Source organism: Podarcis raffonei, chromosome 6 (assembly GCF_027172205.1).
Source record: "Podarcis raffonei isolate rPodRaf1 chromosome 6, rPodRaf1.pri, whole genome shotgun sequence".
Taxonomy (NCBI): domain Eukaryota; kingdom Metazoa; phylum Chordata; class Lepidosauria; order Squamata; family Lacertidae; genus Podarcis; species Podarcis raffonei.
Window position 1 is genome coordinate 3,394,881 of NC_070607.1, and position 22,202 is coordinate 3,417,082.

The 22,202-nt window shown below is 41.0% G+C and overlaps 1 protein-coding gene and 1 long non-coding RNA gene across 5 annotated transcripts in view; one reads left to right on the top strand and one right to left on the bottom strand.

Moving 5' to 3' along the window:
- Window positions 1-10,763: 10,763 nt before the first annotated feature.
- The window catches only part of RC3H1 (ring finger and CCCH-type domains 1), a 62,365-nt gene continuing 50,926 nt past the window's right edge, over window positions 10,764-22,202 (bottom strand). The window contains exons 13-20 of one of the 4 annotated variants that reach the window (XM_053391187.1): window positions 21,227-21,385; window positions 20,118-20,270; window positions 18,637-18,850; window positions 17,552-17,645; window positions 17,295-17,424; window positions 13,597-13,740; window positions 12,410-12,516; window positions 10,764-11,235 (exon numbers count right to left, since the gene is read on the bottom strand). In XM_053391187.1, the coding sequence (XP_053247162.1) occupies window positions 11,085-11,235; window positions 12,410-12,516; window positions 13,597-13,740; window positions 17,295-17,424; window positions 17,552-17,645; window positions 18,637-18,850; window positions 20,118-20,270; window positions 21,227-21,385 (1,152 nt within the window). In that variant the 3' untranslated portion in view covers window positions 10,764-11,084. Of the gene's footprint in view, window positions 11,239-12,409; window positions 12,517-13,596; window positions 13,768-17,294; window positions 17,425-17,551; window positions 17,646-18,636; window positions 18,851-20,117; window positions 20,271-21,226; window positions 21,386-22,202 lie in introns of all 4 variants that reach the window. The other 3 variants (XM_053391185.1, XM_053391184.1, XM_053391183.1) reach the window with 3 other exon arrangements.
- Window positions 12,487-15,569, top strand: LOC128415245 (uncharacterized). The gene is made up of 2 exons (XR_008330900.1): window positions 12,487-12,557; window positions 14,574-15,569. It is a non-coding gene; the product is annotated as an uncharacterized LOC128415245 (long non-coding RNA).

A 22,202-nucleotide genomic window follows, 5' to 3' on the forward strand; every position in this document is an offset into this window, starting at 1 on the left:
CTGTTAGGAGGGCTAGGAATCTCCATCAGGCAATGCTCAGGGCCTCAACAAAACTATAGTTTCCAAGACACTTTTTGAAGAACCTGCAAGTTATGCAAGTTGGTTTGTGCCTCTGACAGAGTTGGGAGTCTGGATTGTCTTCGGTTGATTTTTGGCTGCATACACTGTTGTGGAGGGTGGGGTGGTGCCTGCTTGGCGGGAGGCCATGGCACGACCCTCGGTGACATCAGGGGGTGAGCCTATAGTTGGATGAGCATCAACAGGCTCCACCTACTGTTGAATAAACCCACCTCCTATAGTCATCCAATGCCTAAGCCAATACCTTTTCACTGCTGTAATCAATAAAGTTGTGGCCTTTTCTTGCCCATTAACCTTATATCACGTGTCCTTGTGTGTTTATTTCACATAGCGGGGGTCGGGCCCTCGATCCACAAGTTGGTTTGTGCCTCTGACAGAGTTGGGAGTCTGGATTGTCTTCGGTTGATTTTTGGCTGCATACACTGTTGTGGAGGGTGGGGTGATTAAAAAATCAATCCTCCCATCAGACAGAGAATATCTCCTCACTCACCCAGTTTAAGATATTCCCCCATTCTTCAGCAGGGTTTCTTTTCTTTCAACAAAGTAAGAGGCTCACATATCTGTCAAACAAAGCTTTCATAATAAACTGTCGCACAGCAACATAGTGTCTGAGAGAAACTAAAACAACAGGATGAGGCAATAATGAGAATTTATCTCTCTAACTGAACTGAACTGAACACCCCAAGAGAGGGGCCAATTCCAGAGCACAACACAAAAGCCCCGCCCACCAGATGCCAGACATTCTACTATTCAAATTAGGCCCCAGTGTTTTCCTTACATAAACACCATGCCCTGAATGTGCACATGCACACACCCAAATTCTGGGCACTGTAGTTTACCTCTCAGAGAGTTAAAATTCTCAGCAACCCTTAGCAAACTAGTGCACAGAAATCTGCTTCAAATGTGCTTTAAACGTATAAAACGCGTGCAGCCTGTAATGTATGTTTTGGGTAGGAGGGTTGCAAGCATATGCAATTGTTCAATGGGCCAGTGTTTGGTTTGTGCTGCTGAGCTCTGAATACTTAAGATTGTGCAATATTTGAGCATGTTGATGATGCCCTATATTCTCCAGAAGCAAGTCTGCAGAAATAATGTGATTAGCAGACTCCTAGTTTCAATCACATTTCTGAAGATACTGTGTTCTGCAACTTTCAAATGTCATTTCCAACGTCAAGCCTTACAAATGAAGCTTTTTTAGCTAGCCAGGTAAATGGTAGTATCAATCCTATTGTTAACATCACTGCCTTTAACATTTTTGAGCTAGGTTTGCAGCAGTATAATTGGCTAGAGAGCCAGTTCTAGGCTTGTGGAGGGGGTTTCCTAGGAAAGCTACCCTCAGGACTTCTCCTTAGTAACCCCCACTCCCATGTGCTTGTTTGCAGACCAGCAGATGGCCTGCCCAACAGTTAATGGCAGTGACAGCATCCTCTTAGCACTGCCCCCCCCTGGTCCTGCCATAGGATTAGTGGGCTCTGATGAAACTCTGTGCTTGCCAGAGTTTGCTGTGCATTTGAATCCTCTGATTTTGTTTCATTCATTTTTATATGCTTTTATGTGTTCTTCATATTGCCATTTTACTTCTTTTAGGGTGTGCATTTAACAACATATTTGCTTTCACACTGTAGAAGACACACTTGAGGGAAGAAATAACTCAAACTAAAAACATATGTTGATAACAATAGCTGTCAAACCCGTAACCTCCAAGCAAATCACAAAGTCAATGAGCTCATTGCCTTGGAGTCTTCTTTATTATCACCAGCATCACTTTAGACAATTTTTTATTTTATTTTTTGTTAAATATACCTCTGCAGGGCACAATCACATACAATCAATACGATTGGTAAATTACATGAGCTCTATCCCAAGCATATATGCACCAAAATGTCAAAAAAGTTATTAAAAAATGAACTCCACCCAAAAAGGTGATAATGACTTAAGAATGTCTCGGGGAGACTGGTACAATCCTAAAAAGACCAAAGGAAACTTGGCTTAATACCCCCCACCCCTGCACACAACCATAAAGAATGCACACAGATATAGAGAAATCCCACAACTGGAAATGGCTTGGGAAATGTGAGAGAGGCAGGTTTGATGAACAAAAATAGGGAGTGAAATCTAGATCGAAGGCTGCAAGTCCATCAAAACTAATTTTAAAATGCCACCATGCTGCTGATAAGGTCGCCTTGAAGGAAAGGGGTCCATGGCTAGCAAAGAGGCTGCTTACATAGCAAGCAGAGACTGTAAGGCAATTGTAAACTCACAATAGGCAGCAGAGACTGAATTTAGGGATCTGTACAGAGCCTGAAACTGTGATCTGTCAAGACAGCCGGCAAAAAAGGGGGCACTGCCAGTCTTGTTCCCCACTCCTAGCTGCCTGTATCTAATGCTAAGCTAGGGGGATCTCCCTAACCTAATCCAGCTGTGGGATTCTGTTCCAGTTACACAATCTGGTTTTGGATGCCAAAGACTTGTGAGTATTGTCTGCCACAACAAACTAACATTAACGACAAGAGGGCACAGGGGGTGTCTTCTTGCAGGCATCCCATCAATTCAATGGGACTTGCATGTAGAAGACAATCCCGCCTACAAATGGTGCCCAAAGTCACTTTAACATACACAGAAGCAAACAAATTTTGTTTATAGCAAACACCAAATACTCCACAGGATTCTGTTTTTTATATATATAAAAGATATGTATACATGTAACATCAGCATATCTAATACTTTTGAGAGAGAGAGAGAGAGAGAGAGAGAGAGAGAGAGAGAGAGAGATTTTCTGCATTTAAGCATGTTTTTCTTTTGGTAAAAAAACCCCAAACTTTTGCCTCCAAAATTAGATACTTTTTTGTATGTGGGGAGAAAAGCATCAGGCGGTCATAAATACATAAGTTATTTAGATATAGGCAACATCAGAACAGAAGCTACCCAGTAAATGGCAACTGTAGCTATTAAGGAACTTCTAAGATACTATCATAATGAAAGCTGAGAGTGTTTGCTGTCTTTCAGAACCAGAGCCTTATGCTTGTAGCTTAAGAAATCAAAAAGCAATTTTTTTGCCATAATAAATAATTAAAACACTGTGAGTCCATTGGCAAATCCAGCACAGTGTTTACCACAGGAATCCCACTGAAGCAGTGAAGGAAAGGAGCCATTTTCTTCTCCTTGTTACTTTGGATGTCATCAATATGTCCTCTCAATGAGCTACCCTTTTAATAAGTACAGAACTGTCTCTGGGTTGATTTGGTGAAATAGGAAATAATTTGGTGTTTTTAAATGATGACTATTAGGCAACTGATCCTGAAAAGGGTGGAGTGTCTTTCCTCCAGAGCTGCGTATCAACCCAAGACCAGCAATTACACCAGAAACCATTTGGTGATGCAGGGACATAGCTAATCTCATGCAATTTAGTTTACTCAATCAAGGCCATTGCTTTTAGTGTGTCTGTTTAAAAGCACAACTGTGAATTTTGAAAAGATTCATCTGTTGTGTTTTCCATATAGGGGAGTGGGAGAAAAGAATTGGAGGTGGGAAATTCTGTACCAGAATCTCAGTAGCTTGGTTTACACGTTACATTAAATCATAATGTAAAAAACCCTGTTACTTCATGCTTACTTACCGTATTCCTGCCACAGATAAAACAAGCCAGACTCTGGTTTGTTATACTGTCCAAACCTGGGCTTGTGGTTTGTTTCCTCCAAATAAACCATGAGTGGCAAGCCTGGAGCCGGTCTTGGTTACAGCGCATGGTTTGGAGTAAACAAACCGCAGGCTGGGTTCAGAGAACATGACCAGCCACGTTCTGGCTTGTTTTATCTGTGGTGTGGCGACAGAAGCAGGGAGAAGTGCCACTGGAACTTGTGAGCAAGGTGCAATGCCCTGCTCCTCATTCACACAAAACCAGTTTGTTTTACACGGAGATATAGAGTCCTGTGTTAACTGGACCCTATCAAGCTAAACCTTAGCATTACAAGAATGAGCCTCCACAAATCCTGAGCTTATGTACTCATTTCCTCCTCCAGAATGGTGGCGAGGAGATGACTAGAAGTTTATTCTTCCCATTCAGATGAGCCAGTTTACCTGTTGTCCAAACCGTATACAGTAATTAAACTTAACTATGATTCAACGACAGAAGCCTGGCTACTAACTATGGTTTGAAGCTGGCTTGTCTCAAAAAAGGGGTAAGAAAAGAAAGTTAAGATTAAGCACTTTTTCTTGGTGCAGACAACATGGGTGATATTCTACGAATATTTACTTAAATTCATTAAATTTAATGCACCATTAGAAGAATTACACAAGGACAATTTTTAAAAAGATGATTTCACTGCAATTTGGGTTGACAATAGATTTTATGAGTATAGCCAAACATGGCAATCTTCTGGCACCCACTCCTCATATTGTATGGTTTCCTAACCCCCTTCTCTTGGTGAACAAGGCTCATCTGTGGAAAAATAATCCTTATACCACTAGGTGGTGCTATAGTTATATGAATATTTTGAATAAAGGTTTAATTATTTTTATTACTTCAATCCATCTCAAAGCATTATTTAAGAATTTGCACTATATTTTGGGTTTTTTCCCATTTTCTGTGTGTATTGTGATTTAGTATATATTATTTATAGTTTGATTTGTCATATGCTTTTCTGATTTTGTATGTTACATTGGCCTAATACCAAATCAGTTATTGTGTAAGCTGCTACTATGGAAATTCCAACTTAGGTGTTTTACAGGTCCTGTAGTCTTACAGATAAAAAAATAAAATAAAAACATTTAAAAATTAATAATAGGACAAAGTCAGGTCCATTAATTTCAGTGGGTCTACTCTGCACAGAACTTCATGGCACGATGCAGTTAATCTAAAACTGAAAGCTTTCGAATGCCTCTCTGCAGCTGTTCCCAGGAGAATGCAAACTCAAGGCTTACACAGGCTTTTTCTTGTAATGCTAAACATAGTTTAGCACTATGTCTGAATGAGGCCACTGATATACCTTTCTAAGTTCTTTCTAGAGCAAGTCAGTACACAGATTTGCTTCATAAGATGGAGTCAACTGCTGGTATTAGTCATTCACTTTCCTATAGTGGGTGGAATTCAATGCAGCACTAAGGAGATGGTTCCATCAACGCAAGCATTTCTTTCTGCCTGCCTAAGGGCTTCTTTTCCTCCCCTGCAGACTCTTCTAGGGGTTCTCCCAACCCTCCAGAGCAGGTTGGAGGAAGGTGCAGGGGGAAGGAAGCCTCATGACACTAACATGCCCTGGCTTTGGTTAACAGAACCAGGTAGTTGAATCTGCCATTCATAATCAATTTCGTACTTCACAAGACACACTGTGCCAAGCAAATATCTAGGGTTGTTGGACCACAGTTAGGTGATCCTGTCTGCCCCTTTAGATATTTTGAGGCAGGGAAGAGTATGCAGCTGCTAGCTTTCCTTCCACTGGTCTACTTGCCTACCATCCACTTCCATGTAAGGTAAAACTGTAGTCTGTTTATAAGAACAGGCAGGGCATGGGGCAGATGAGAGGCTCAGGATGGGAGGTGCATCTGTGGTATAATTTCTTCTGCTGCCTCCAGATCTTAAATGAACAGGTTGGATCTCAAGAATACAACTTGGCAAATCTAGCGCTGGAAAAAGTTCCCTTCCATAGACAGAAATATTTGCAAATGCGTAGAACATAATGTAAATTCCACTATGAACATACTGATGAGATATGGGGAAATGACTGAAGAGTGACCTCCTTGAGGCCATTTATTTTTAAAAAGCCCATGCCTGCTAAGTTAGTAGAACTATGAAACCAAGTGCTTTTTGATTACATATGCTTGTCTTTATGGATTCATGTATTAATTGGTCAGAATGAAAGAGGCTTCTATATAGCTTTGGACATGCAGAAAAATGGTATAATGTGTCTAAGATACAACTCAATACACTTTCTGCAGCCAAGTACCACAGAGCTATCTGTGCAGTCAGCATGTGCAGTGTGTTTGCATGCATTTGCTTCTGCATTTAACTACATCTGGTGCTACTTCTACTAAAATTCTTCAAGCTTCCTTATATTTATTTTTACTAGACCTCAATAGAAAATTTCAAGCAGGAATAATGACAGTAAACAATAACTTTTTCATAAGCCCTTTTTTGTTGCAAATTGTAACTTGATGTGTGATGGGAGAGTATTCAAGCATTAAAAAAAATAGAAAAGGGGATATATAAATGGCTGCAAATTTAATGAGGCTTAAACACACCACTTCCAAAATCTAATAATTTATCATCACTGAATGTATTTTTGTAAGGCTCAACAGTCATAAGCTTTTAGACATATTTACCAGTGTTAAGAGCTGAAAACACAGAAACCAAGTTCAATAAAAACTGGCTAAACCAGTAGGATGAATAAAATAAAAATACCCCACCCCCACCCCAAAAAAAACCAACACCCAAGAGTAAAGCACAAGTCTTTGGCTCTCCTTGAACAAAAAGCAAACAAACCCAAAAAAACAAACAAAACCAAAAAAAAGGTATTTCCCACATTTATACAGACCCCCCATTTGCCTACCAGTAGGGGCAATATCACATTTGTGCATCACTGAGTAATAACACCATTAGAAAAGGCAACTTCACAGAAGTTATTGGCTAAGCGAATTCATTTGAATGCTCTATTTTGAGGCAGCAAGCTTTTGACTGGTGCATGATCAGGGAGGGTGACAGGCACATCTACAGAAGGAAAAGGAACAGAAGCAGAAGAAGCTAGAGCAGTTAAATTAGAATGGGTACTGCAAAAAGCATTTAAGTTATCCTGTAAATCCTTCATAAACCTTTTACGGAATTAAATTTTGCTTTAACCACCAAGGTTACCTAGGGCAACAAAGGACATCCAGATCAAAATGCTCTAATAAGGTTTAAAGTGAACAGGGTGTTGTAAACAACAAAGTGGAAAGAAAGGAGTAATCTACAGAATTGTTCATTAATAACAGCTATTAACATTGTATGCTAACTGTATCAGAGAAAAATAAGCCAGAACTTAAGCACAGTATACAGGAACAGTGGAGGAGGATGCTGTAAAGGTTTGTTGACTATTGTGAAATACATCTATGTCTGTTTGCCTATTTCCTCATTGCTATAAGGCATCCAGAGTACAAAGGTTACAAAGCTAGCGTCAAGAGAAGTGGAGTCTGGATCCCATGGACAGTTTAAAAGTCTAGTGTGTTATGATGTTTCTCTTAAAATTGAGAGAAACCGTATGAAAGAGGGGAGGGAACTGGTCCACTGGTGAAACAGCAACACCAGCAGACGTCTCTCTATTTCTCAAGTTTATGAATCTCCAAGCTCAAAAGATTCAGAAAAGAGCTTTTTGAATGCCACTAGAATATAGATATTTCTCAGGTTTCAATATTTTCTATGTCTCCTTTACAAAGAAGGAAGGATTCACTGCCAACCAGCTCCTTACCTTAAATAGTGCTGAAAAGTCCTAGCAAACTAATTTAGGAAAACTAATTATAAAAGAACAAACTAGATGAACTACAGAATTAGATTCTTCTACTTGAAAGCCAGTACACTTTACCAAAAAGTCACTGAAAAAGCCTTTTCCTAATTCCTTATGTGCTCATCTTTGCTGAGTAAATCTTTGCACCAAAAAATGAGGGAAACAGGAAACTCAGCCAAGATCAATGTGGTTTGAAAAGATTAAACAAAAACCTTTGCTTGTGCAAACAGGACATTAACCTGGATAGGACACTGTGCACAGAGTACAGCCTGGGTTGGGGATGACACAAATATTGAGAGATCTAATTTTTAAGCTCACATTCAGAGCGTGTACTTTTATAGTAGAAGCTTCTCAGTATCAGCAATGGCATTTTCCTCATGTTCTGCCCATTCTTCCACGTGCTCAATGAATACACCCATGGCAGGGTGATTAAGCCTCTGTACAAACTGCTTTTTGCAATGTCCCTAAGCAAACAGACAAGCCTCGCCATATACACTGTGTACACCCGTGGGCAAATTTCACAGACTAGTGAATGCATGTAGATAAGGGTAGCTGGACTTGCCATCTTTTTGGCCCAGTGAGGCAGATCCTTCTCTCTCCCTCCCCATGGGCCAACACTGACAAGTGGGCGAGGCCACCCACCCTCCTGTCAAAGTTGGCCCACAGAGGTGCAAAAAGATAGTCAGCAGTAGTCCCATCTTGCCTTCGGCAGGCTTTACGCGTGCAGCTGTAGGCTGGGTGGGGGTTGTCCTGCTTTTTGCAAGGATCAGCTGCCTGTGCTGGTTGCCTGCAGAGGGTGAAGGAGAAACCAGTCAACACAGCGGAACGAAGCAGGACGGATGTCCACCTCCTGTCAGGTGACACCACCTGCTCACCAGAGTGACGTCACCTGATTGTCAAGTGGGTGTGCTTTATGAAATATGGGCCAAATTAGAATCTTGGACAAGCCCAAATTGACCCATGGGCCAGAGGTACTCCACTCCTGCCCTTTCTGCATGTTCACAGTATGCACATTAAAATGACTGAGAAGTGCTGAAGTCTCTCTTTACCGAAGTTAGAAAAATTTCTGCATATAAAATTATTCTAACAGAAAGCCAATTTTTCTCTTTTTCCAAGTTAGGCTCTCTCTGGAGGGGAAGATCTTTAAAAGATTGCTACATAATTTATGTACAAGGTTAACTAAATTTTGTTTTCTTGCAAACAAAGATGAGATTTTGGGCTAGGCACTTCATAGACCTGATTCATTCAAAGGAGTTCCTGTGTTGTGAGAAATAGGAATAATAGTACTTACAAGCAAAGTTAGCTTGTTTCAGTGCTCTCCTGATATTACTCTTGCTTTACCGCACCAGGAAAGGCAGAAAGGTGTGATGGGCTCCCTCTAGTGAACAATTTTCATCAAGAAAAGAAAGTATTTCTATCTAGACTTCAGTGGAAAGCAGGGCCAGGGGAAAGAAAGGTAGTGCGAAAGGAGAAATTTTTTTCCTCTTGTTAAAATTCTGATAGAGTGGTGTGTGAAGTTAAGAGAAGCTGAAGATGATTGTTAAAATGCCTTTGAGATATATTTTCTCAGTGCCTCTACCTCCCAGATGTTTTATAACAGCTGCACTCATGTGAAAAAATTCTTAAAACATACCCAATATATATACAGATATAACTACATATATGTGTATATATACATACATATATAGATAATTTTTATTTAAATAAAAAAATGAATGCTCGAATCCCAAGCCAATACATGTATCAAATTTTTGGCCAGCCAGGTCTGTAGGGCATAATCAAATTCAATGTGAAATAGTATATAAATGCGGTGCCTTGACTGGGCAAATTAAATAATCACTACTCAACAGAGTCTTCTGCTTGGACTCTCCTACTGGTAGGCAACAGGGGGGCTGTATCCCCCCATTTTGTTCAATGTAACAGTAAGACAGATGCAAAATAGCTGAAGGTTGCTATGACCTCAACAAGGGTTTAAGGGAAGAAAAACAACCTAAAACAAGATTAATAAACTTCTGCTTTTACCCAACCAAAGCAATGCTTCAACTTATTACATAACCAGTGCTTTCTGAGTTTTAGTAGTCTAATCCATAATGGGAGAAGTAGGCTTAAGAGATGTGTGGGAGCTTTTGCAATGGCTTCCACTTGGAGCATCTCTACCTACATATAACTTGGAGGGAAAGAGGAGGAAGTCAAATTATGCACAGCACAAGTAAGACCACTGCCTGCAACAGTGGCATTTTAAGGACAATCTTAAATGCAATGATGTATGCAGCAAGAAGAAAGGTTTTCATCCCATCTAGATCCTGAAGGGTGTTGCTGTTGAGACAGAGTTGCTGAAAGTAAATCTGAGGAGTTCTATTATCTTGTCAATCTCTCCCATTACTCAGAGAAAGCCTTCACTTTCAGAGACTGAATGCAGCAGGGACAGGCAACTCCCCCACCCCAAGACAGACCAGGGACAACCAAGAGCAGCTTTGGATGCAATAAAGATGCAGAGGGAACACAAAGTAAAGGGCCTGCACTTCCTGTCTTCTTGCTTCTCTCCATCCCACCCAAACTATAACTTCTACAGTTCTCATCTTGGGCAGATGAAGCAGCTTTCCCTGCATTAGGATATCATGCAGTCCCCATCCTTCCCAGAAACAAAAGTTAACACAAGAGGTTGTGCTTTAGACCTGACAAAGAAGCAGAGAGACCCAAATTTCTCAACCTGACCCATCTCTGACAACTGAAGCCATTCTACACTGCAGTTTAGGCGCTGTTTTTAATCTGCAGAAGAAGTGCAATGGCTGCCTTTCAAGCGTGCTGGGATCAATCAGTATTAGCCAATTTATGCTGCCTCACCAGAAATGGAACAGCTATTTCATTCTTATTCATGTAAACAGATCTCCTTGTTGAGGTGATGAATACATGCTTTACAAACTGAAGTTAAAAACCTATCATGCTTAGAAAAATACAATGGATAACGGTGATGTCCTGGCATGCTTAAAGAGAGTTACTTTCAGAAACTCTGCAACACATTTTCTGACAAGGCAATTGAGAGCTTCCTCCTCCATTGCAACACTTCCTATTTTCTTTTCAAACTCACACAAAGCAGTGGTGAGTGAGACTGTTTGAAGGGAGAAGAAAAGAGGAAATTATACACTGGGTATGTAATAATACCAAAATAAAAGAGAAAACCTACCTCATTAAGATCATACAATTAATCAAACAGAGTGTGTGTATATATATTTATATATATAATATCTGTTTCTTTTAAAGCCCTGGCATTCAAGGCATCCAAAGTTATTAAAATAAAGTTCATTCACAGAACAAAAACAAATTTAATCTGAGTTGCTTGCAGATACTGCTAATTTTCATTTTTTTAATTAAAAAATGTGTTAATGTGAACTATGTGCAGGGTTTGTTCTAGTAGTGGTGTTGTGCACATTGTCTCAGGACCTGCCATTGTTGCAGCTCTTGCTCAGTGTCTCCCATTATATCCCAAGGAGGGGTAAAGGTGACCCCAGACGGAAATGGAGAGGTGCTTTTGTTCCTTCAGGGAGCAGATGTAGGTGTTGCTCCTGTCCTCTGGGCATCCAAGTCGCCTCCTCCCGCTTCAGTATCTTCTGACAAGCTCAGAGCTGCAGTTTTGCTTGAGAGGAGGCCAATGCTTTCTTGCGCTGGAGCTGCTCCATTTGGAACATCACTGCTGAAGAACGAATGCCAAAAAGGGAAATTAACAGTGAAGACAGTCAGGGAGAGAAAGAAAGAAACTGAATAAAGTTTTAGAAAAAGAACAATATTGAGAAGACATCCTGAATACAGTTGGCCATGGTGTTCCAAGTGGCCACTATCAATGACAATCAAAAGATCAGTTCCGTCTGGTAAAATACAGAATACTCTAAATACAAATTCAGTGAAGAGAGATTATGCATTCTGAAGGTAGTGGAACTGGTTTTAACTCACATTTGCTGCGTTCCACTGTATCAGTTTTCTAGGCAAGGCAAGGCACGTGGGTGGAAGCAAATTCCACATATAGTCGTACCTCGGAAGTTGAACAGAATCCATTGTGCAAGCCTGTTTGACTTCCAAAATGATCGGAAACCAAGGTGTGGCTTCTGATTGGCTGCAGGAAGCTCCTGCAGCCAACTGGAAGTCGCAGAAGGTGTTCGGGTTCCAAAGAACATTCACAAACCGGAACACTCACTTCCGGGTTTGTGGCGTTCGGGAGCCAAAATGTTTGAGTCATAAGGCGTTCGCCAACCAAGGTATGACTGTACTTTAGAATGCATTTCTATGTTTAGACATAAAACAATAATAAATCACCAAAACAAACGGAACACACAAGAAAAAGAGAATATATTGCCATGTTTATTTTAATATCTTTAATCTGCCTTGTTAAGTTGCATCTGTTTGGACCTTCCATCTCCATTTAGGGAGCAGAACCCCAATAGTGTAATATGTTACAACCACTAGAAGAAGAAGAAGAGTTTGGATTTGATATCCCGCTTTATCACTCCCTATGGAGTCTCAAAGCGGCTAACATTCTCCTTTCCCTTCCTCCTCCACAACAAACACTCTGTGAGATGAGTGAGGCTGAGAGACTTCAGAGAAGTGTGACTGGCCCAAGGTCACCCAGCAGCTGCATGTGGAGGAGTGGGGAAGTGAACCCAGTTCACCAGATTACGAGTCCACTGCTCTTAACCACTACACCACGCTGGCTCAAAGCGGAGCATAGACAGAGGTGGTAACTGGGCAAAGTAAGTTTGACAGGCTACTGTGTGCTCTGTGACTGCATATATTTGCATGGTGATAGTGCTGCTGTTGTGACCCACCTTGGATCAGGCTGTGACCCACCAGTTGAAGACCAGTGCTATTACCTGAATGTAAGTGCAACATCCTCAGCTGGTACCTTGCTTTGCTGTCCATTTTCTGTCTGCTTACTGGCACTCACTTTGCTTTTCACTTCCAATGAAGACTGACTCTCCTAGGGAAAGAATAGGAATATCTACAGTTCACTAAATGTAGGTAAGATGTCTTCTATGCTTGTTTCACAGATGAGGAATAGGATAATTGTAAAACCACTGCACAGACCAAATGACACAAAAGCCGCAGGGCAAGGGAACATCTGAGACATATCTGCCCTATCCATTTGTTCAGGATATACAAAAGCACATGTATCAAGCAGCAAAGGCTAAAGCATTCTATCATCACAGGCTTGAAAACCACTGCCCCATTTCCAAATGCCAGCTAACAGGTGTTGTGCCCAGGCTGCAACACAGTGCATGCAGTGGTACAGTTTTGAACTGCAGAAGCTCATCATGAGATCTTCTAGCCATGCTCCCTAGGAGAGTCTAAATATGTAACCGTGGTGATCCATTTTATGATAAATTTTATAGGGATCAGCTGACAATTATATAATAGTGAGCTGGCAAAGGTGGTGCATTTGTCAGCATATGGAATTTGGCTGGGGAGACCTGGGCTCATATCCCTGATCTGTCAGGTGACATGGCCGCAATCTGATGGATTGGTGCTTACTTCTGACTGCACATGTTCAACTTGTATCACACAATAAGAATTAACAAAAAGATATTTAGTCCACTGAAATGCAGCCTTTAGCTTTCAATTAGAAACACATGCAATCATGCAAAGTAATATTACTATTTAAACTGCTAGTGTGAGATAGGAATACCCACCAAGGAAAGAGTACCTGCCCTCTGCTTGATTACTTTCCTCATTCTCCAATTTACTCTATGCTAATCTGTCCCAAACAGTAGTACAACTTGAAAGCCTTGTTATCTCCTCATTCACTTGCCAAGGGGGGGCAGGGGTGAGTCTTTCAATCACCCTGGCACTCTAACACTATATAATATATGATAAAGGAAAACAAAGCCTGAAAAGCTACAGAAGTCAGAATATTTAAAATCACTGTAGTCTCAAAAATAAGAAGAGTTAACACTGGCAGCTGTTATCTAGAATAACACCTTTGTGTGAAGAAGCACAGCAACTCACCCAGCAACAGGAGTTTCTTTTTCAGTCTCCTCTGCTCGCCCTACAAAACACTCACCATGCTCAGCTCCCGGGTTCTCTTCCCGATCTCCCTCTCCACCTGGTGCAGCTCCAAGCTCAGCTGTTCACTTGAGATCATTCCAGGCCACTTGGGAGGTGGCGGTGGGGGCTGCGGCTGGCCTGCCAAGGGGGTCGCCTCCCTCTGCAACAGCAGCCTGTTACTAACAGCCTAAATGCATAAAGCGAAGCACATACACAACTGAGCACAGAAAGAACACCATGCAGACACGAGGATGAGGCCAAACTTCAGGAGTATTGCTTGGTTCCCAAAACCCAACCTTCCTTCCTCTCATGTGAAATACACAAATTGGTCATTACTCCCAAGAATGTTTCACATACACATGAAGATAATCTTAAATCAGAAATACAGTTTGTGAAACATGCAGCCCTTTCTTCAAGCTTTGTGAACAATCTTTCATTTCAGCTTGTAGCATAGGTGGCGATGCCTGGCTCCATGCTCTAAGGAAGATGTGAGACAAAAGCAAACAGCACTGACGTAAGACGTTCATTGCTGAATCAGGCCAAGGGTTCATTTAGTTCAGCACTCTCTTTCTGGGAGGAGGCAGCCAGGAGCATCTGGAAAGCTCACAAGCAAGAAAAGATAGTGAGCACCATCCTGCTGTTTCCCCCCAAAATTCAGAGATATACCGTATTTTTCGCTCTATAACACGCACCCGACCATAACACGCACGTAGTTTTTAGAGGAGGAAAATCCATAGGCATGCCACCCGTAGGCATTCCCAACACGCACAGACATTTCCCCTTACTTTTTAGGAGGAAAAAAGTGAGTGTTATGGTGCAAAAAATACGGTAAATGGAACACAGAGGTTCCATTTAACTGTCACAGTTATTAGCAAGTTCTTTGTGAAGCTATCCAAGCTAGATGCCATCACTCCTTCTTGAGGTAGTGAATCCTAAAAGGTAATCTGATGTTGTCTGAAGTACCATGTTCTTTTCTCTGTTCTGTCCCTACAGTCCACAGATTTCATTGCATGACTGAAAGAGAAGCATGGTTGTGTCTCCTGTTTAAACTTTGTGAAAAAATCTGGCATGTGCAGGGATTGGCCACCTTGCTCAAGGCATCTCACTGATTGTCTGTAATCAAGTTTACTACATGCTGGTGCTGTGGTGGAGCTGAAACCAACATCTGACTGTAGTCCTGAAATCCCACTCACCCACATCCTGGTTTTGAAGCAGTGGCTTTCTGTGATTTCTTGGAAGCTTACTAGAGGTTGGTTAATGAGAAGGAGGTGATGGCAGTTAAGCTTCCTTAAAATATAGTTTCCCTATCACCAGTGATCTTCTCTTGCAACCTGTAGTTGCAGGAGTGGTGCTCATAATTTAAGAAGTGTTCATAAAGGGCAGCAGTGAGGCCAAATAGGCTTGGTAATCAGCTGACTGCATCCTAGACCATGCTCCACGTTACTGAGCAGTGCACAGGAGCCTGCAGCAAATCATTCAATGTTGAATGAGTTGCTCCTAGCCTGAGAACCACTGTTCTAAAACGAATTATTTCTGCCTAATTTGCACTGATTTGGACCTAGCTGAACAAATAAAATATAAGCATGTTGGTATCTAAATGACATCTGAAATTAAGAAATGAATTATATACGTATATGAAAATGTGTTTGAATGATTTCATCTTAAAAGTCTTGGCACTGAAGCAATATTTCAGAAATGTCTGTCACAAAACAGTTACAAGTACCTTGGTCTTTGTTTTTAACTTGTATATTATCTAGTGCAATATTAGGTAACTAAAACAACAACAACAACAACAGAGAGTAACAGTCATGTGGGTATTTTCAAACCATCCAATACTCCTCCATTGCACCATCAGCAAAGACATGCATGCCCAAAGTAAGCACCTATTTCTCTTTTGTTCTTGAACAAGAGCACAATATTGCCAACAAATGCATCTTGCACACAGTGGATAAAAATCAAAGATTTTTTAAAAAATGTGGGTTTTTAAAATTTAAATCAGATTTTATTGACTTAAATCAGATTTTTAAAATAAAATGCTTTTGGAGGAAAAATCTTTTTAAAGATAGTTTTCTATTTACCGTATTTTTCGCTCTATAGGGCGCACTGGCCCATAGGAAGCACCTCATTTTTTTGGGGGGGGAATGAATAAAAAAAAATTATTCCCCCCCCAGCCTCGGGACTGGGGCGGGGGAAGCCCGAGCTTCCCCCGACCCCAGCCCCCAGAACAGGCTGCTATCCGCAAGCCTTGCGAGCCCGGAGGCAAATCCCGCCGGGCGCGCAAGGCTTGCGGACACCTGCGCGAAGCACGGGGCGTCCTCCGGAGGGCGCCCCGTGCTCCGCGCTGCAGGCTGCTGTCCGCAAGCCTTGGGAGCCCGGTGGGAAGTCCTGCCGGGCTCCCAAGGCTTGTGGATAGCTTCCTGAAGCCCGGAGAGCGAGAGGGGTCGGTGCGCACCGACGCCTCTCACTCTCCAGGCTTCAGCGAAAGCCTGCATTCGCCCCATAGGACGCACACACATTTCCCCTTCATTTTTGGAGGGGAAAAAGTGCGTCCTATAGGGTGACAAATACGGTAAGTTACATTATAGTCCAAATGCTATTCATCAGGAAATAAGGATTTGTTTTAAGTTTTTAATGTGTGCTAAAACTCAGTCTAAGGTTTTTTTTAATTGTTTAACCACATCAGTTAACAAACATGGATACATATGCTATAATATTATTGTTTTAGTTAAATAATTTTTTAAAATTGTTATTAAGGAAATGATTATTTTTCTCCTTCCAATAAAATACAGCAGAAAAGTTGTCCAAATATAAACAATAATTTCATAATTACCTGTCTTTGTATTTCTAATAGTATAATCAAATCATTAATTTTTGATAGAACTGTAAAAACTACTCTGAAAATTTATTATTCCAAAAATGAAACCTTCATCTGGTTGTAAATATTAAGATTATACCAGCAAGAATGAGTCTTTCTGTTAAAAAATGATTAAAATCAAGTCTTACTGACTAGAAATTTAAATCGATTTGATTTAAATCAAATCCACCCTGATCCTGCATCTATCAGGTCTTCCTAAAGTCAGGCCTTCCTAAAATGAAGACTGCTTGTGATTGCCACTGCAGAAAACCTGAATTGAGGTAGCTGTAAACCCCCAAATAGGCAGCCACGATCTCTCACTGGTTTACTTTGCAAGAACACTTCTATTCTGGGATGACTATGAGCTACAGGTATCATTAGTGCTCATTGCTGTTGTCAGAAACATAAATTTTCACCCTAAGAAATCAATTCAACTGTAAGATATACAATATGATTTTTCAATAAATTGTGTATAACCATTGTTCAGCCTTAGACAGTATGGGAAGATAAGGCCAACAAAAAATTATATAGGAAGCTCATTACCCAATATACCACTACTTTGAAGACCAGAAAAATACAACAATAAAGTGTGTGAGAGAGAGAGAGAGTGGGGGGGGCGGATATAAAAGAATACAAAATCAGGCAACGGCAGTATTGGATGCTAGCATCTTTTGTAACTTTTAACCACACTTGAAATTCCTAAAAGTTATGAAAACATATATAACAGAATAAGAGGAAAATAAATTATATTCCCACTGCTCTCTCTCTCTCTCTCTCTCTCTCTCTCTCTCTCTCTCACACACACACACCCAGTTTCTCAAGTCCCTTACTGCAAAAATTTTGGGGATACAAGCACCCACCTCCAGTCCTCGTGTCTGCTGGCTAATCTGATGGTTTAGCTGCTGCAGTTCAAGTCGAAGCTGCTGTTCCCTCTCGGATGAGGGCAAAGGCTTCCCATGGCCAGCCACGTCTGTCATGGACAATCTCTCCCTTTGATGACAGAGAATTTATTTGAAAAAGAAGCAAATGTTTCAGTTCTCTCTTTTCAAGGCGTTAGGAAAAACAAAAAACTTGTATAGTATGTTCACCTCAACACAGCAGATTTGGATTCTCTTACCTGTCACTAGGGCGTCCCTGAGAAGAAGGTATGTTTTGATGGGGTGAATATGGCGAACCTCCCCATGCACTATGTGTTTCATAAGGGCTGTAATCTACAAAGCAATGGGAAAGGTCTATTAAAAAGTGCTGATTCAAATGACTTATATTAATGGCAGAGAAGATGAAGTTGCACAGTTGCTAAGGCAATGTATGTAATAGTAACTGATTTTTCTTTGCTTTTGTGAAAAAAATGTATGTTGAAGAAAGTCTGCAAAAATACTGACAGGCCTGGGTCATATTTTCCTCTCCTTTTAAAACAGCCACCATAAAATGTTTGGTGGCTGGGATGGGAATGGAGGAAAAGAACAAACAGCAGTTGAACAACACCACAGAGAATGTTGGAGACCTTTAAAATACCCATTCCAGCTTTCAAAAAAGAAAGATAGGACTGCAGAGGGAGCAAAAAAACTCATTACTTCTAGCCTGGGAGAAGACTGCTTACGTAGGCAATCTACCTTACGAGAAATCTACCTACTAGGAAAGAATCATCTTCATGCTGACTTATGCATAACATTTAGAATTTGCTTGTATGTCACTAAAAGGCTCGCTCACAGGTTTGCCACAGTGAGTATGCTGAATAAGTGGCAGTGCAGCAGGGCCATGTATCCACTTGGTGCAATGTATGTACCAAATGCCTCCATTTGCTTCTCTGCCCAAACTGCCCCTGTGTAACCTGAGCTCCCACCTACTTCATGCTGCAGACAAGCACTGGGACTCAAGGAGGAACTTCAGGCACACTCAAGGGTTTATGTCAGCTCACTGAGAATTGTTAAAAAGCCTCTCCCTATGGCATTTCACAAACCCATTTTCGGATTTCTCAATTTTTGAGCTGTTTGCCACATGGCATACAGACTTTAGTTGAAGAAGCACAGGTACAAACACCAACTAGCTGTGGAATGTCTCCCAAGGTTGTGGTGAAGGGAGGAAGCCCCTACAGGAAATTCTAAATTTGTGTGTCTATTAGCAACTCCTAATTCTACACTTCGGGACTGATGAAAGTTTATTGTAGAAGAAAGCAGGCCTCCCAAGGGGTACGCTGCATACCTGAAATGTTGCCTGGCTTTGTCGATGCCCCTTGAACTGCCATGGCTTGCATGGGGCCAGGGTTCTGATACATCGTCTTAGATGTACGTGAGATGGCACCGAACCTTGATACCGTAGGCCGATCTCCAAATGGAATAAGATCATCATCACCAGTCTCTGCTGCTCTCCTCTGCAAATCCAAACGCTGGTCTCGCATCCCCTTGCTATCCACGTTCTGGAGGGTGAACCAAAAGGGTAGGGAATTATAAGCAAGATTCTCCATTTTGACTGACTCTTCTCAGTAAGAATAAAATTATCATTTCACAGAGAACTGGGGGTGGGGCATATGTGCTGAAAGACTCTGTTCCAACAAATGTCTTTCAAAATCTAGACACACTTAAAAAAAAAAATTAACACCTTATAGGATTTCTCTTGGACCCTTTAATATTCTATAATATTTTATAATGTGACTGCCCAAACCACTACCAAAGACAAATTAAAACATGTATATACTGCTGTTCTGTTGAAAGGTTATACCGTTGGAGCCCACTATTCTCCTTCCTCCCAGAATGCAGCATCTCTCACACAGCTGAGGATCTCCAAGAGGAGCAGAACACAGTCAGGGCTACATCCAACCCTGTTCTCCACTCCCGGTTAACCCCACCACCACCACCACACATGCCATTAAAAAATGTTGAAATGCTGCCCTCATTTTACTTGAGCGCAAATGGAGTGGCAGAAAGACAGGAAGGGGGCGTTTTGGCTCAGCGCTAAACATGCACACACAGGTTGATGAAGGAGGCAAGGCTAGAGCAGTGGATCAGATAGAAACACAGCAAACAGTCTTCTCTGAGTAGATACTTTTTTCTCAAACAAGTCTTTAATTCAAAACCAATTTTTCACAGCACACGAACAGTTCTCTTGTGACACATGGTTCAGAACCATAACACTAACTTCTAGCTCCATTCAGACAAGACCATAGTTTAGAAAAAGACAAACAATGATTTGAGTCTTCAAATGCTCAACCGACCAACCAACCATACTTTAGAGAGGCTTGTCTGGTACTATTTTCACTTCTCGTCACACTCAGCTTCCTAAGTTGACTCTCATTTCCATGGTACCTCTAGCTCAGAAACTACAAGCCATTCAAACAATGGTTGCAAATATTCTTCAGAGTACAGTCTCCAATTCTGTACTCTTGGTCAACTGCAAACCAATGTCTGTCAATTTAGATATCATGACAAACCATATGCAAGCCTTCTTGCCCATGGTTTTTAGAGCATGATATCTGATCTGAGCTCTGATAATTAGAAAAAGGGACCCAAAATTGCATTGCAACACCAGTAATGATCCAAAAGTGGTCCATACCTTTTAACAAATAGTCTAGAGCTAGAATTTACTGCATGCTAAAACCAACTTATTATAATCTGCCCTTCTGGTACAAGGTCCAATTTGAACAGCACCCTCTGGCACTGATCGTTTGGTCTTCTCTGCATGCTTACCCCCATCTCAACAAGTCCCACTGCTGCTGTGTCTTTGGGTTTTGCATCTTTGGTTCCAATGTAGGAGCCAATGGTTTCACATGACCAGGGAGAGTACTGGCTGTAATCATTTCCTTTGTATTTGCCAGCTACCTTCAGATCTTCATCTATATACTGCAAAAAAACACAAAAAAAGAAGAACATTCAGTTATTGCAATAGTACTAAAATTAAAATTTAAAAAATCCTACGTGCCTCCACTAAACATCTGAATTGACTCCAAAATCGAACTTGAGACAAAGTGGTTTGAAAGTGTTCAGACACTTCCAGTCTGGCTATTGCATATGGTATTTCTTGCATAAATGTGCATAAAATGTAAATAAACGTGCCCAACATAGCAAGCCTAGTTAACACCATTCTAATATTTAATGGGAACATGAAGTATAGCTGTTAATACAAAAAACCTTCAAATATAATGAGTGCACTCAACGCGCCACTAAAATTGGGTGGCCATTCTAGTGGACTGGCTTATTTAGAAGTCAGCTCTAAAACGGGAAACTGATGGCACAGTATTTCTCTGAAGCTCTCATTACTGTGTCTCTAGCCCAGTTCAGACATGCTGCATCTGAAGCATGGTGGGCGAGGGAGAGAACGCCTTCCTTCCCCACACAATCTGACAAGACCCTCCTGCTTCCCAAGCCACTGAATCTCCACATGTGGAATAACATTTAAACATTTAAATAGGGTGCACATCTTTAAAATCCAATGTGCATAGGTTCAGATCATGTGGACAATTCTTAGAATTCATCTGACATGCTGATCACACTGTTCTGGCCAATGTATGTATGCACTCTCTCTCCTACATATGGTTGGATGCAGTGAGATTCTGGTTGGTAGTTTATTTCCTGCGGGTAAAATCCCTGGAAAAGCTCAACAACTTCAATCCTAAAAAAAGCTCAACAACCTTGGGGTAAAATCCTAATGCAACAACTTTGGTCGGCCCTCACACATGTTCACTTCATCAAATCTGCCCCTCTTTGAAAAAAAATTGGGCACCCCTGTTCATTACTAAACCTACTTCCACGGCTACTGCTAAAGCAACTCAACAGCTATATTTTCAAAACATGTTCACCTCATCAGTGTGTAAAGAGTGAGGCAGAGTTGGTGATGGTGCAAAAGGAGGTGGGGAGATGACCTTCCTTTCCTCTAGCTGGGCCATGATCTCCTTTCGTCGTCGGTGCAAATCATCTAGACTGGGATGAGGCTGAGGGGGAGGCCGGCTATAAGGCTCCTGAAGACAGAATATCATTTTGAAAAATAATACTTAAAACGTTTAAAATTTAAGACACAATCAATTATCCATTCTACAAGTGAATCTAAAGCTGAAGCCTACAATCCACAATTGTTAGATTTACATCAATGACAAAGCACGGAGGGGGTGTACTTTTGTCCAAATTTGAAGGCTAGAATCCTTTATATTTGAGCAACATGCTCCAAAGGAGAAAGCAACTCAGTAATACAAACTGGTGAAAACATCAAACCATTGTTTATGAAAGTGGCTTGTTTCAACAACTGGTAGTTAAGAAGAACCACAGTCTTAAGGTTGAGACAGCACACTAAATTGTGATTTATCTAAAACACAAGTGGAAGCTTCCAACTTTTTTGCAGCTGTGCTAGAAGAGGGGTGGGGAAAGAAATCTATGGTTCATTCTCATACTGCTAAGTCATAGCTTAGTGTTACATGTGAAGACAGCCATTAAAGTTCAGAAGAAAACAACGAAGACACTGAAAACTGTTAACATACTAATTTTAGCATGCACAAAGTGCTATGTAATAGATATATAGGTATTTCTTAAGTATATTTATATTAATAAAGTTATTTACAAGTTTCAAACCGCTTAGTGCATCCATTAATTAGACATGGGCAGTTTTCCACAGTGGAAATTATTTTGCAGAAAATGTTCTGGTCCACTGCTCCTAATAACTGCAACTTTCATTTGAAAATATGCAACTTTTTAGCTTTTGTGGTTGCAAAGATACCCGTCTAAATAAAAAAGCAATGTTTCCTGAAATCTCAAAAGCCATGTGAGTTGTCAAATAATATTTCC